Source organism: Fusarium phalaenopsidis (assembly GCF_050370095.1).
Source record: "Fusarium phalaenopsidis strain FUZ10S chromosome Unknown contig_32284, whole genome shotgun sequence".
Taxonomy (NCBI): Eukaryota; Fungi; Ascomycota; class Sordariomycetes; order Hypocreales; family Nectriaceae; genus Fusarium; species Fusarium phalaenopsidis.
In genome coordinates this window covers 624,081-636,775 of record NW_028145414.1, presented here as the reverse complement: position 1 = coordinate 636,775, position 12,695 = coordinate 624,081, and the positions used below count along the sequence as shown (strand labels likewise).

At 48.6% G+C, this 12,695-nt stretch overlaps 3 protein-coding genes across 3 annotated transcripts; all 3 read left to right on the top strand.

Annotated features, from left to right (window-relative positions):
- Positions 1 to 1,099: 1,099 nt before the first annotated feature.
- LRP88_02141 (uncharacterized protein) lies at positions 1,100 to 2,458 on the top strand (the record flags this gene model as incomplete). The annotated part of the gene is made up of 5 exons (XM_083238811.1): positions 1,100 to 1,243; positions 1,303 to 1,660; positions 1,718 to 1,809; positions 1,868 to 1,981; positions 2,039 to 2,458. 5 exons carry the CDS (start codon positions 1,100 to 1,102, stop codon positions 2,456 to 2,458), a joined length of 1,128 nt encoding a protein of 375 aa, XP_083105406.1.
- Positions 2,459 to 3,395: 937 nt separating this feature from the next.
- On the top strand, positions 3,396 to 5,289 carry LRP88_02140 (flavin-containing monooxygenase; the record flags this gene model as incomplete). Its single annotated transcript, XM_083238810.1, has 4 exons — positions 3,396 to 3,524; positions 3,580 to 4,240; positions 4,295 to 4,455; positions 4,525 to 5,289. The coding sequence occupies 4 exons, from the start codon at positions 3,396 to 3,398 to the stop codon at positions 5,287 to 5,289; spliced, it is 1,716 nt and encodes a 571-aa protein (XP_083105405.1).
- A 3,673-nt stretch (positions 5,290 to 8,962) lies between these two features.
- On the top strand, positions 8,963 to 11,511 carry LRP88_02139 (OPT oligopeptide transporter protein-domain-containing protein; the record flags this gene model as incomplete). Its single annotated transcript, XM_083238809.1, has 5 exons — positions 8,963 to 9,203; positions 9,260 to 9,774; positions 9,824 to 10,715; positions 10,764 to 10,932; positions 10,983 to 11,511. 5 exons carry the CDS (start codon positions 8,963 to 8,965, stop codon positions 11,509 to 11,511), a joined length of 2,346 nt encoding a protein of 781 aa, XP_083105404.1.
- Between the last annotated feature and the right edge of the window lie 1,184 nt (positions 11,512 to 12,695).

Here is a 12,695-nt window from a genome sequence, read left to right as displayed (position 1 = left end):
CTGCTTTTTCGACCGAAGCGGCCAAATCAAGGTAGACAGGCTCTACCTGGGTGACGGCAACTCGAATTGGCGTGGACATGCTACTGGCTGTGTTGATGGACACTGTTGTCATATCGAGATCTGGCACTGGACGCGTCGCGGTCTATATACAGCAGGCCGAGAGCAGATCTGTAGAAGAGGTGCCATCCGTTAGGAGCGTTCACCGGATTACCAAACCATCAGCGCTTCAAGAGACACGCGTATCTGATGAGAAATCGACGCAACTGATACGTTTGGCAGATGACCGTTTGGGCAGGTTGCGGCCGGTGATAGCTCACGTATCTAAAGTTGCAAATTTGAAACGAAGTCAGGCGGGACTGACTACCTTACCTGGTGATGGAGAGCATCCCGATTCGGCAAATGGTAACCCTCTTTCCGTGTCCTTCATTTCCATGTTGTGGGAACTCGTGTCTCGACTCGTATTTTGCTGAGTTCGCAATCATTGTGCGCAACTAGCCCCTGCATAGATGTCCCCTGCCCTGTCACCATCTCATTGCCGGGCATGTTTCCGGTACCCCGTGGCTCGGACTATGAGACCACATCTGTCGGCTTGGCGCTTTACGCGAGCATATTCCCGAGCAGATCATTGACGTATCCTATTCGTCTACCAGTACGGTTACATCCAGTGGATCACAACCCCGAAAGTTAAATCGCCAATGGCCATGAATATCATGCGAGTTTGTGCATCAACACGGGCAAACTTTATATTGTGGCTCCCTTGAGAGCTTGGCTGCGGCCATAACCGTTGTACCAACTGCAAGCAAACGGTGGCACTCTCAGGGGTTGTAACCATTTACAAACGGTCCCTTCATACATGTGATCAGCTGAAAGGGAAGGCCGAAAATGTATCTTGAAACTCCAATTCTCGGGCATAACACCCATTGTATACACATGGGAAGACTTCTATGCAACCCCTCCCCCCCTTCTGGCAAGAGGAAACCATTGATGATTGTTGAAATCGGCCCAGCCATCGAGAAAAAAAGAAATAGAGCCAGTGTCCTGCCCTGCTTGATTGTTTGATTGTGCTGTCTCCATCGAGAATCCCCCCTCCGCTTCAAACATGGCTCTTGCTGGTCAAATTGCTGAAATATGGATTCTCTACGTGCTTGGCGTCCTCATGATAGCGGCGCGCATCTTCTGCCGTACCAAGATGGTTGGGTACAGAAACTACGAGTGGGATGATTATCTGGTCATAGGTGTTGCAGTAAGCTTTGAACCATTCCTTTGTCCCAAACTCGATTTCTGATGTTGCAATATCTGCAGTTCATGTGGACAGCAGCGCCCGTCATTGGCCACGTTTTTGTCCAAGTTGCTGAAGGACGACACACCTCGGACCTAACCTTTGAGGAGCGAAAGAATATGAGCGAATCCGAGCGTAAAGATTGGGCTTTTGGGTCTCAAATCTTTCTTCTGGGCCTCACTGGATATTTTTTTATCCTTTGGACGCTCAAGTTCAACATGCTCTGCTTCTATCACCGAGTCGTCCGTGACTTGTGGACCGAGATATTTATCAAGCCACTGATGGTGCTTGTGGCTTTGTCAGGAGTTGCAATCATTCTCACCATTGCTCTTACATGTCGTCCCTTTCATCATCTCTGGCAGGTTTGGCCTGATCCAGGACGTACGGTCAAATTCATTCCTGTGACTTTGTGTCCTATACTAATACTACTCTTCGCAGGTCAATGTGAACCACAGAACTTAGTCTTCTTTGTCGTCATATTAACTTTTAATCTTGTGACGGATATTTGCGTCATGCTTGTCCCTCTCCCAGTATGTTGCTCAAACACCTTACTCAAAGCCCTCCAACTCATAACATGGTTGCTTGCAGGTACTCAGGGGAATTCAGATCAACCGCTGGAAGAAATTTGGGCTGTACTTCCTGTTCAGCCTGGGCTTCTTTTGCATGTTCGCCGCAATCCTTCGATTCGTGCTAATCTTTAATGTGAGTGCAACTATCGATCACGCTGTCGTGAAACGCTCATTAACATCTGCGGTACAGCTAAACCAGCGCGGCGTCTCGGCACTATGGTCGATGCGTGAGGATTGCGTCGGCATCTTCGTTGGTCAGGCGCCTATGGTGACGCCGATGTTCAAACGCCGCTTCTGGTCCCAAGCTAGCTACGCCACCTCCAGTGCCGGCTTCTCCAACGGCCACACCCGGGATTATTACCGCCAGAACCGAGACGAGGGCCATGAACTGGGATCAAGGGCTGCCGTCGGGAGTGCGAAGCCACGTGAGCCACGCTCAACGGGTAGACTGGGGTCGAGATCGGATAGCCAAGAGGAAATCGTGAGGAAACCTATGGGTTCTGAAACACCACCGAGGCATCCGAAGTTCCTTAGTGGCATTCTGGTGCATCAGCGTATTGATGTTGAGGGGTTGGAGGGGACGTACAGGCATACTGATCCCCGTTGGTAGGGTGAAAGAAGTTTGGCTCATCATGTATACTCGAAATGCAAAGTTGTCATGCGTGTCGAGATCGTCGTGGAAATAGGCCCCTGAAGCAAGTTACAATAGCATGACAGGCCATGTTTGAGTGACCACTAGCATAATCAGCATAGGCAGCCAAGTCTGATTGATCGAATTCACACTTCGGCTCGCTCTACACGCGTTGTACTGTTGCTACACGCAGGTGGTCTCATGCATGTACCTTCTCGTTGCAGAGCTTTCGATGTGATGTGACTCGCGGATATCATTCCACAACTTTTTGCGGCTTCAGAACCAGGGTTTAGAGTTTTGCAGCCCTTGAGCCGCAGGGTCCATCTTTCTTACACCAATAGCAGAAAGAGAAAAACTCCTGCAATGCAACTCCAAGTGACGGTGGGCGTGCGTTGGTTTGAGAAGTACCAGGGTATCCTCCAGAGCCGCTGCAACCATGTTGTGGCGGGTAAAGCTCAACGGGACCTTTGCGACGGGGTTGCCGAACGCAGACGAATGTCTTTTTGGAATGTGGTATCGTAAGTCCCTGTCTTTATTAGCTGTCTTTTTTAACTCGAATGAGATCACTGAGCAGGTTGTTTCACAACTGGCTGTCTTAAACTAATTCAAGGAATTGTAGCAGCAGATGCCAAGGCATGTGATGACGTATGATATCCGGTTCTAGCTGAGCCAAGAGCCAAGATTCGAGACCCTTGCTCGTAATGGTCCGATTCTGCGTTGGCGCATGCGCAATGGTTCGATGCATTCAATCTTAATCCGCCAACCGATACCAGATCTACGGCAGTTGTTTGGAGTCTCTGATTGTGTACAAGTGTCTTGTAGATAAGATGAAAGCCTCTTGAGCAGCAAAGCCACTTGCTAGCAGCCTCACCTACCGCGGTCAGTCCCATCATCTACTCATCAGTTATTGCGCAACATGGACCCGCTTCGAAAGGACGCCATTCACCATGAACGTTTCGTCAAGATCATTTGTGTCGGCGCGGGGTTTTCTGGTCTGTGTCTGGCATACAAGTTGAGACGATCTTTCCAGAACTATGCCCTAACTGTAGACACCTTTGCAAAAATATGATGAGTGTTTGAGTGCTGATCAAGAATTCTAGATTTACGAAAAGAACGACGGTGTTGGGGGAACGTGGTTTGAAAACACATACCCCGGCTGTGCGTGTGATGTTCCTTCACACAACTACACCTATTCATTTGAGCCCAAAGCGGACTTCTCGGGAGTCCTGGCCAGCTTTGACGAAATCAAAGACTACCTGGAGACGTTTGCTGGCAAGCACGACCTGCTACGTCACATCCGAACCTCACACCAGGTCTTGGAGACCTCATGGGATCCACTGAAAGGTCAATGGATGGTTTCTTCTGCTGACTTACGGTCTGGAGAAACAGTGCATGACTGGTGTCACCTGTTGGTTCATGCTGCAGGCTACCTGAACAAGCCTATGTGGCCTAAGGCCCCGGGTATCGAGACGTTTCGAGGGCCGAAGCTTCATAGTGCGCAATGGGACGGCAACGTCTCACTTGCAGGCAAAAACGTTCTCTTAGTAGGGTCGGGCGCATCTAGTGCCCAGATCCTCCCTGCCATCCAGCCAATCGTCAACAGCGTGAAGGTTTTTGTCCGAACGCCACGATGGTCGTTGCCATCTGTGAGCTCCAAACAGGGTAAATTTTCTTCAGAAGAAAGGCAGAGGCTCGTCAACGATCCATACGCCGTACTGAATCTCCGACTAGAGAATGAGAGGACCTTGAACAGCTTCTTTAGTGAGTACACGGGCCTGTACCATGTTGTACTGGAGAAAGAATAACACCTTATAGCCATGTACATGAAAGGCACAGTTTTGCAATCCCAGGCAAGGCAACACTTGGAGGCTGAGATGAAGAAGATCATTCCAGACTCGGAGTTGCAAGGGAAGCTAGTGCCCGACTTTGCTGTTGGATGCAAGCGAATTTTACCATCAGGGGACCAGTTCCTACATGTCAGTCGTAACCCTACGTCAAAACTGTTCTCATTCATGGTCAATATGTAAACTGATTAAGCGCTACAGGCAATCAATGAGGGTAATGTGGAGGTTGTCTATTCAGGAGTCAGATGCTTCACTGAAACCGGCTGCATCAGTGCTGATGAGCAGTCTCATCAGGGTGATGTGCTTATCTGTGCTACTGGATTCGACACGTCGTTTATCCCTCGTTATCCCATACTCTTCAACGGACACAACCTCAAGGACGATTGGAGTGCCTCCATCACTGGCTACATGGGCGTTGGAATATCTGAATGTCCAAACTCATTCACTCTCGCTGGACCTTGGACTCCAATCTCCAACGGCCCAGTCATTATTGCTCTTGAATCGCAGGCTGAATTCATTTGCGCCTTTATTGACAAGTATCAGACAGAACCTGGAATTCATAGCATGAGGCTGAAAGCCGCCGCATGCTATGATTTCAAGGCGTACGTGGCCCAAGCCACAAAGAGGATGGTCTGGTCAGACGATTGCCACAACTCTCATAACATTCATGCCAACTGGGGTCAAGCTTCCATCACGTGGCCTGGATCGACTCTTCATTACCTGGAGGCTTTGCGTGAGCCTCGCTTTGAGGATTATGAGTTCGACTTTTGTGGCAATCGATTTTCCTGGATGGGCAACGGCTTGTCACAAACAGAGTGGGACCCAACAGCTGAGTTGGCCTACTATATTCGAAATAGCGACGATGGAAGGCACCTGAGCAGAGGCGCAAGGACAAAGTCGATTTCAAAGAGTGGGACACAGCCTGAGAGGGAACTTCACCGGCAGGCAAGGCTGCGTACTGCTTAGGTCTAGAAACACTCTTGTATACCGGTGATTAAAAGCTATTGAAAAAGCAGGTGGCTTCGCCTGAAGCGTGCGGAATCGTGCAAGATCTATCTAGGCCATCATGAAGTCGTATTGTACCAACCCAAATTTGCTTATCATCTCGAAGGGAGAATTCGTGGTTATACAAGCTCCTCTTCGAATTTTTCTCCAAAAACAGCATCGCGCGCCGAGCTTTGCACGAAATATATGGCGCCATGATACCAGGACTGGTGTGTTGCCTCCGGGCTCTGCGAAGTTGGGTAGTCACTCCAGCCACCAGAGAGTCTGGCTTGGCCTTTGAGTTACGTGTCCCTACTTTTGAGGATACTGGCATGGATTGGAAACCCTGGTGATTCGGCGATCTTGTGAGATTTCCATGATACTATCCGCTGTACTCGATTATCACGTCTCCAAAACTCAACACCCAAATCGGAACTGTTCCTGATATAGTCTGATGCCGGGATGAAGCCAAAGTCGGCAGACCCAGACAACTAGTCCAGCTCCAGCTGCGGAGACAACACCGTTTGTCTTGATTTCTAGCAACTCTGAGAAACATTCTATCCCTAGGTTGCCACAACAGAGCGATATCAAAGAATGCCTTGGCAGAGCTAACACAAAGCAGCCTGTAAAAGCTGGGCTTGGTGAGAATGCCACTCCTGCGAAGGCATCAGGGGTGTTTTCTAGGTAGTTAAAGGATCTCGTGTTGTAGTCACCAACGATACTATGGAGTCTATATAGATCCGGAATCGGAGGTTCAAACATAAATCGGCGGCAGGAGGCTTCAGAATCGTCTTGCTCAAGATCACGCAACGATTCAATATGTTTGCCCATGATAAAGGCTGCACATTCCCACCGTATTGAATCACCATCGAAGGCCAGCCGCCTCCTCGAGAAGAGATTCTCTTAGTAGGTGCAACCCCTGTTCCAAATATCCACACCTCTCGGTGGACTTTGCTATCTTCACGATCAGGATATGTGGTTGATGCAGACGTTCCGGATTAATTAAGTGAGATAATTTGAGACACAAAAGGGGGGTTTTTCAGGGTCCTGGAACGACTGAAAAGGAGATTGTGTTGGTACCAAATAGGTGCGGGTTGCCTTTGTGTACAATCCTCCTGACTTCAACTGCTGTAGACTATCGATAAGATACAGGCAAAGTCTTCGGCGAATTTGGGCTGCAGTTCTCGTGGACGTCTTATTAGGCAGGCTTTCAACGGAATGCTTGTTATTGGCCAACCGTCACTCTTCGGAATCGGATTTTCTTAACCCGGCTGCCTCGGCTTTGCTTAGCACTCTATCATTGCTAACGGGATTCGACCATGAGATAAGCTAAAATCTTACTGACTCACCTATTGCTTCCTTCCCTATAATTAGTATTAGTTGGAGACCCATAGCCCATGATACCTCTGTTGTCTGCTGAAATAATACCTAAATCTCTCTTTAAGCCTTGTTTTTTTTTTCTATACTCACTAGAATGGATCAAGCTTTCGTCTTGGTTTTCCGAAAGACTGGGCAATCAGACTATCTGGTAGTTAACTCGGGTGCCATTTTAGCAAATTTGAATCTTCTAAAGCGTTAGAATAAGCAGCTTTAACCGCCAAAAAAAAAGTGCATAACAACCCTGGATACAAATGGCGAGTTTCTAAACCTGTCAGGAAAAATAAGGTTCGCGGGGCGATGCTCAAGATTACATTGTCACGCAAGACCGGAGAAAAATCACAAAGGTCAAATGATTAGATCTCAGGCAGCCGCTCCATCTTCATACTCACTACAGCAAGACCTAGACTGCTCTGATCTTGAATTATTTTCTGATTAAAGAGTCTTGTTAGCCAAAAGGTGGGGTCATCTCCAGTGCGTCACCGAACCAATCTTGGGGCTCCGATGTATACCAGTACATGCCTGGCTACGATAAATCGGATTTTAGGTCAATATTTAGGACACTATCACTATAGGGTGTCACAGATCAGAGATGCATAACACTCCAACGCATGAAATATTCCATTCCAGATCGTGACTTGCCAAGCCCCAGTTTGGTCCTCTCTGGCCGGTGAAGAAGCCAGTGGATAAGCTTTATATATACAACTTCGCTTATAAAGTCTCTTACCGGCGTGGCTATGATTTTTTAAATCTATTTTTATTAAGAAACATTTGGTCAAGACCTGTGGCTGCACTTATAATACATGCTAACCTAGACCCGAAACGCACCACTAATACACATGGAGTAAAAAGATCAATAATATCGCTAAATGAGATACATATTTAGAGGTTCATTGATAAGGAAATAATCGCTAGTTCATCAACACATGAACAAACCATCCGTCAACTGTCGATAACTGTATCTTTTGATGTTCCGGTTAATGGTCGCTATTGGAGACGCCATTGATGACGACGACGAAAACATCACCAATCCTCAACTGAGATGAGCACGAAACACTGCCGCAACCGTACGGCTTCCTATTTGGGCCAGTACAAAAGTCCAAATACCCCAGAAAGACCATAAACCGGGAAATCGGCACCCAAACCCAACGTCACGTTGCAGCATTGCTTCACCTTGACAGAAGTTCCTGGGGGCGAGGGTCCACAGCCGATAAGTCGAACCCATAACTAACTACTGATAATGCAAAGCTGGAAATGGGGTTCCAGTGCCCCCGACCGTGCATTCAGTCCCATGATGTATTAAACTAGGATAATCGATGCAATGAGGGCACATTTGAGCTTGGGCCTGGGAGTTGGAGGTTTAAACCTCAATAAATGGCCTTCACAATTGCAATCTTTCTGACAACTGGTTGCTATTTTCCTCGCCATCAATCACGCCCCTGAAAGAGACAATCACCCAAAATGGCAGCTCAGCAGGCATCGCGTTAGTTCGTCGAGATTCTAGTCTTGCTTTAGAGGCGGGAAGGATCATCCGGCACTCGGCATGCCGGCTAAGTCGGCGCCGGTTCCACCCAGGTCTAGTTGACAGGCCGGGGCAAACTTCCCAACACACCATAGCGCCGGGGTCTGTTATCTAGCCATACCCATCGACCTAGCCAGGCTTGGCAGGCCAAATCGCCAACTCGAGCCAAGGTCCTTTTGTTTTCGGGAAGAAGTGATGGCATGTCGCACCATCAGGTTTATTGCTAGAGCATGTCACTAGGCTGTAGCTATTGGGGAACCCCAGACATCCGGAAATATGTAAGTGATTACAGACCATCGCTTGACTCTGAGCTCCTCGGGTTTGATCACCCCTCGATCGGCAGGGTCAAGGTGATAAGGACTGGAGCTGGATGAACAAACTTGCCATGGCGAGAAACGATGATGATCCACCGTTAAGAACGATTGGCCACATTGCTCTGGAACTTATTTACATCCATCGGTCCTTTTGACAGCACCATCGCGTCTTCCGATCGAGAAGCATCGTGTTGCCACTTGACACTATCCTCGTACTGATAGCGTGCCGTCAACCCGGAACTTTTGAAGGGTCAAGATCGTAAATGATCATCAGGTTCTGTAGAATCACTAGTCTGACCTTTGGTCATGGCCGAGATCCGAGTGTCCTTCCAGAACGTTGTGGTGATTGCTTTATTTAAGCAAGCGTGATTCTTCTTCATGGCTTCATAGGGGTCACGAACAGTCACACCTCATTCCTTGTCTCAGATTTCCCGATTCCAACATGTCAACCGACGCGGAAAAAATATACGGCGCAATGGAGAACTCATCATCCAACGAGGATGGGCCCCGAGTGGGCGACAACAAGGCAGTTCTCATCAACGAAGAGGGGCTCACTGACCTAGAGACTGTATCCACAGGCAGTGTCAAGCCTCTTGAGACCGCTGAAGATATCGTCACACATGTCATCCAAGTTGATGATGATCCTTCGATGAACCCATGGACAGCTCGCATGTTTATTGTCGGTATGTCAATGCTCACTCATGTCGACTGTCAAACACAGGTGAACTAACAATACAAGGCATTGGATTGTCTGCCTTTGGAGGCGTTTTGCAGGAAATCATGTACTTCAAGCCCCAGGTCGTATACGTGTCTGTCATGTTCTTGACAGTCCTCGCCGAGACGCTCGGAACGGGTCTAGCACATATCATCCCCAGAAAGGGAGCCATCGGACGCTTTCTCAACCCACACCCCTGGAACCGAAAGGAACATACTGCCGCCGTTCTCATGGCATCGGCTGCGTCCGTCTCGGCCCTGTCGACTGAGGCTTTGTCAGTGCAGAAGTTGTGGTATGGAGGTTACCCCAACCAGGCCGCAGGCATCTTTATTACCCTCTCTTCCCAACTAATCGGGTATGGGATCGCGGGTATGATGAGGACTGTTCTCCTCTACCCGACCAAGATGTTGTATCCTGCCAACCTTCCCATTACGACAGTTATGGAGACCCTACACAAGCCCAAGTCAGAGACCAGAAAAAGATTTCAAGTCTTTTGGATCATTTTTGTGGCCATTTTCGCCTGGGAATGGTTCCCCGAGGTATGATCATCCGTTCAAACTTGTGTTGATAGAGGTTAACGAGGCATAGTATATCTTCCCGCTCCTCTCGGCTGTGTCCATCTTCTGCCTCATCGATCGAAACAACCTTGTGTTCACAAACCTCTTCGGCGGCTCACAGGGTAATGAGGGTATGGGTTTTTTGAGTGTTTGCTTCGATTGGAATTATATCGCCGGCTTCGGATCACCCCTATGGATGCCACTGCAGACTCTGTTCAACAGCTTCATCGGCTATCTTGGAGGCATCGCCATTTCCATGGGTCTCTACTACAGCAACATTTGGAGAGCCAAGGATTTCCCTTTCATGTCGCAACTGCTCTACGATGGAAGTTCCAACACAACCAGTTCCAACCCATACAACGAAACTGCCATCATGAATCCCGACTTCACCGTGAACAACAAGGCAGTCGATGAGGCAGGTCTCCCGTACCTGACGGCAACATATGTCAACTATCTCATCACCTCGAACGCCGGACTGACTGCTACTTTGGTACACATGCTCCTCTGGAACTATGCTGAAGTCAGCTTGGGATGGGCATGGATCACCGTTGCCAACCTCAAGAAGTTGCTACGCCCCGACAACTACTATTTCTGGAGACAGACTGGCAGTCGTACCGAGGAAGAAAAGTCCAAGCTTCGGGATGACCCGACCATCGATCCTCACTACAAACTCATGCTGGATTACGACGAAGTTCCAAACAGCTGGTACTTCCTCATTTTTGCTGCCAGTTTCATCATCGGCCTTGTGTGCTTGTACGTTATGAAGTCTACACTTCCATGGTGGGGCTTCATTCTGGCCACTATCTTGTTGGCTATCTTCCTAGTCTTCTTTGGTGCCCAGTATGCCATCACTGGGTTTGGTTTCAACCTTCAGCCTATCTTCCAGATGCTTGCAGGCTACATGTTTCCGGGTCGCCCTTTGGGTAAGTTGCATACTAGATTTTTGTTGATTGCGTCTAACTTCATCTTAGCAAACATGTACTTCACATCCTATACCTATAACGCTCTCACGCAGGGCTTCCTTCTGCTTCGCGATCTTAAGCTCGCCCAACAAAATAAGCTATCTCCCAAGGCCACTTTCACTACACAGGTCATTGGTTGCATTCTTGGAGCTCTTCTTAACTATGTGATGATGATCAGGTACCTCTTGTCATCCTGCTCCACGCTCGGCCCATGCTGACCTTTATTAGTATCGTCGACAACCAATCCCCCATTCTCAAGTCAGCTGAAGGAACCAACATCTGGTCCGGCGCCCAGATTCAACAGTTCAATACCCTGGCCATCGCTTGGTCCATCGCCCCGAAGATGTTTTCCATCGGAGCTCGTTACCAATGGGTCACGATCGCCTTCTTCATCGGTTTCCTCGCCCCGTTGCCATTCTACATCATGCATCGGCTTTTCCCCAAGTCAAAGATCTGGCCATACTTGAACTCTTCTATTATCCTCTGGTATCTCGGTTACCTCTTTGTCGGACTCAATGCTTCTATCACAAGCTACTACATTTTGGGTGCTTTTGGTCAATTCTATCTTCGACGATACCGGCCAAAGGCGTTTGTCAAGTGGAATTATCTTGTTTCTGCGGCGCTAGATGGCGGTACTCAGGTCATGGTCTTCATCGCTACTTTCGCGGTTTTTGGTGGTTCTGGGAAGTCGGTGCCATTCCCTGAATGGGCGGGAAACAAGCCGAATAACTTGGACTATTGCGCTTATAGCGGTTAGGACTAAGCAGGTGTAGGATCTACACGCCAGTCTCAACCTCGTTATGAGTACATATTGGCTACGTGTTGCTTGTGGTGGCCTAGAGAATTATCTGTGGACATCAAAAGCTTGGCTGGATCTCGTTAACGCTTTATGACGTGTGCTGCGCGTTATTTTTACACCCATAGCGAAGCCTCTACTGGCTGCTCATCATGGGTACTCAATTCAACCTGCCGAAAGATCGTATTAGATTGATCACCATGTTTTTGAAACTGCAAGTAGAACTGACTGGCAAAGAGAGATGCCAGAAGCTGATTCTCATTCTTTTGATGGCTCGGAAAACTTTGTCAGCCAAGTGATGGGATAGGAGGCATGCCTGCGAACTTTTCTGAACGGTAGATTGTCTGTTCGCGCATGCTCTAGACCTTCCTCGGCGCCATGGGGTTTAAAATTCGAGTATAAATGTTGAAACCCATGCCGTGGAAAGTCTCTGTTGGTCAATGTTGCTGAATATTGGAAGCTTCTGAGCAGAACGGCCTTCGCACTAGCTAGGTCTGAATTTGAGCACGGGGAACCGCCGTCTCGATTGCTTCAAACTCCCACCTCTCAAAGCCCTGAGCTATCCTCCATTGTGGGAGTCCTGGCCCCCTGCCTCTCCTCTACTCCAGACAAAAAATTTTTCGTTCTCTCGTAGCGGGTACTTCACAGAGGGTGGCCTGTCTTGTTCGGCGCGAAAGGGTACCAACTTAGATCTGGGAACACAGGTCGATGTAACTAATTAAAATCTGAACTTTGCCATCAGGGAAGCAAGTATCCGCTCGTTAAAGAGCCTTGGAGCCTCTATTTTCTCAAGTGGCAAGACACTGAAGTGCGTGATGGTCGCAGCTTGGCAACCTCATTGATAAAAAGAACATGTGATGTTGTTGTTACTGAGCGCTCCTTGGGGAAACTAACTGTGAGGGCTTTAATGGGATGCCAAAAATAAAACATCGTGACCAAGACCAGCTTTGTCCTCATTTAAAACACATCACACCCGATCCGGTCCTAAGGTCATCACTTGTTATTTCCGTCGTGATAGCAAGGCTCTCTACCTTGTGCGCGGTAGCGACGTTCATGCGTTCAATGCCGACGCGAGTTGGGCCGATATTGCTGGCTTCGCTTCAGGCGTGTTCTGATTCCTGGGCACTGTGGGGAACCCGAGAACG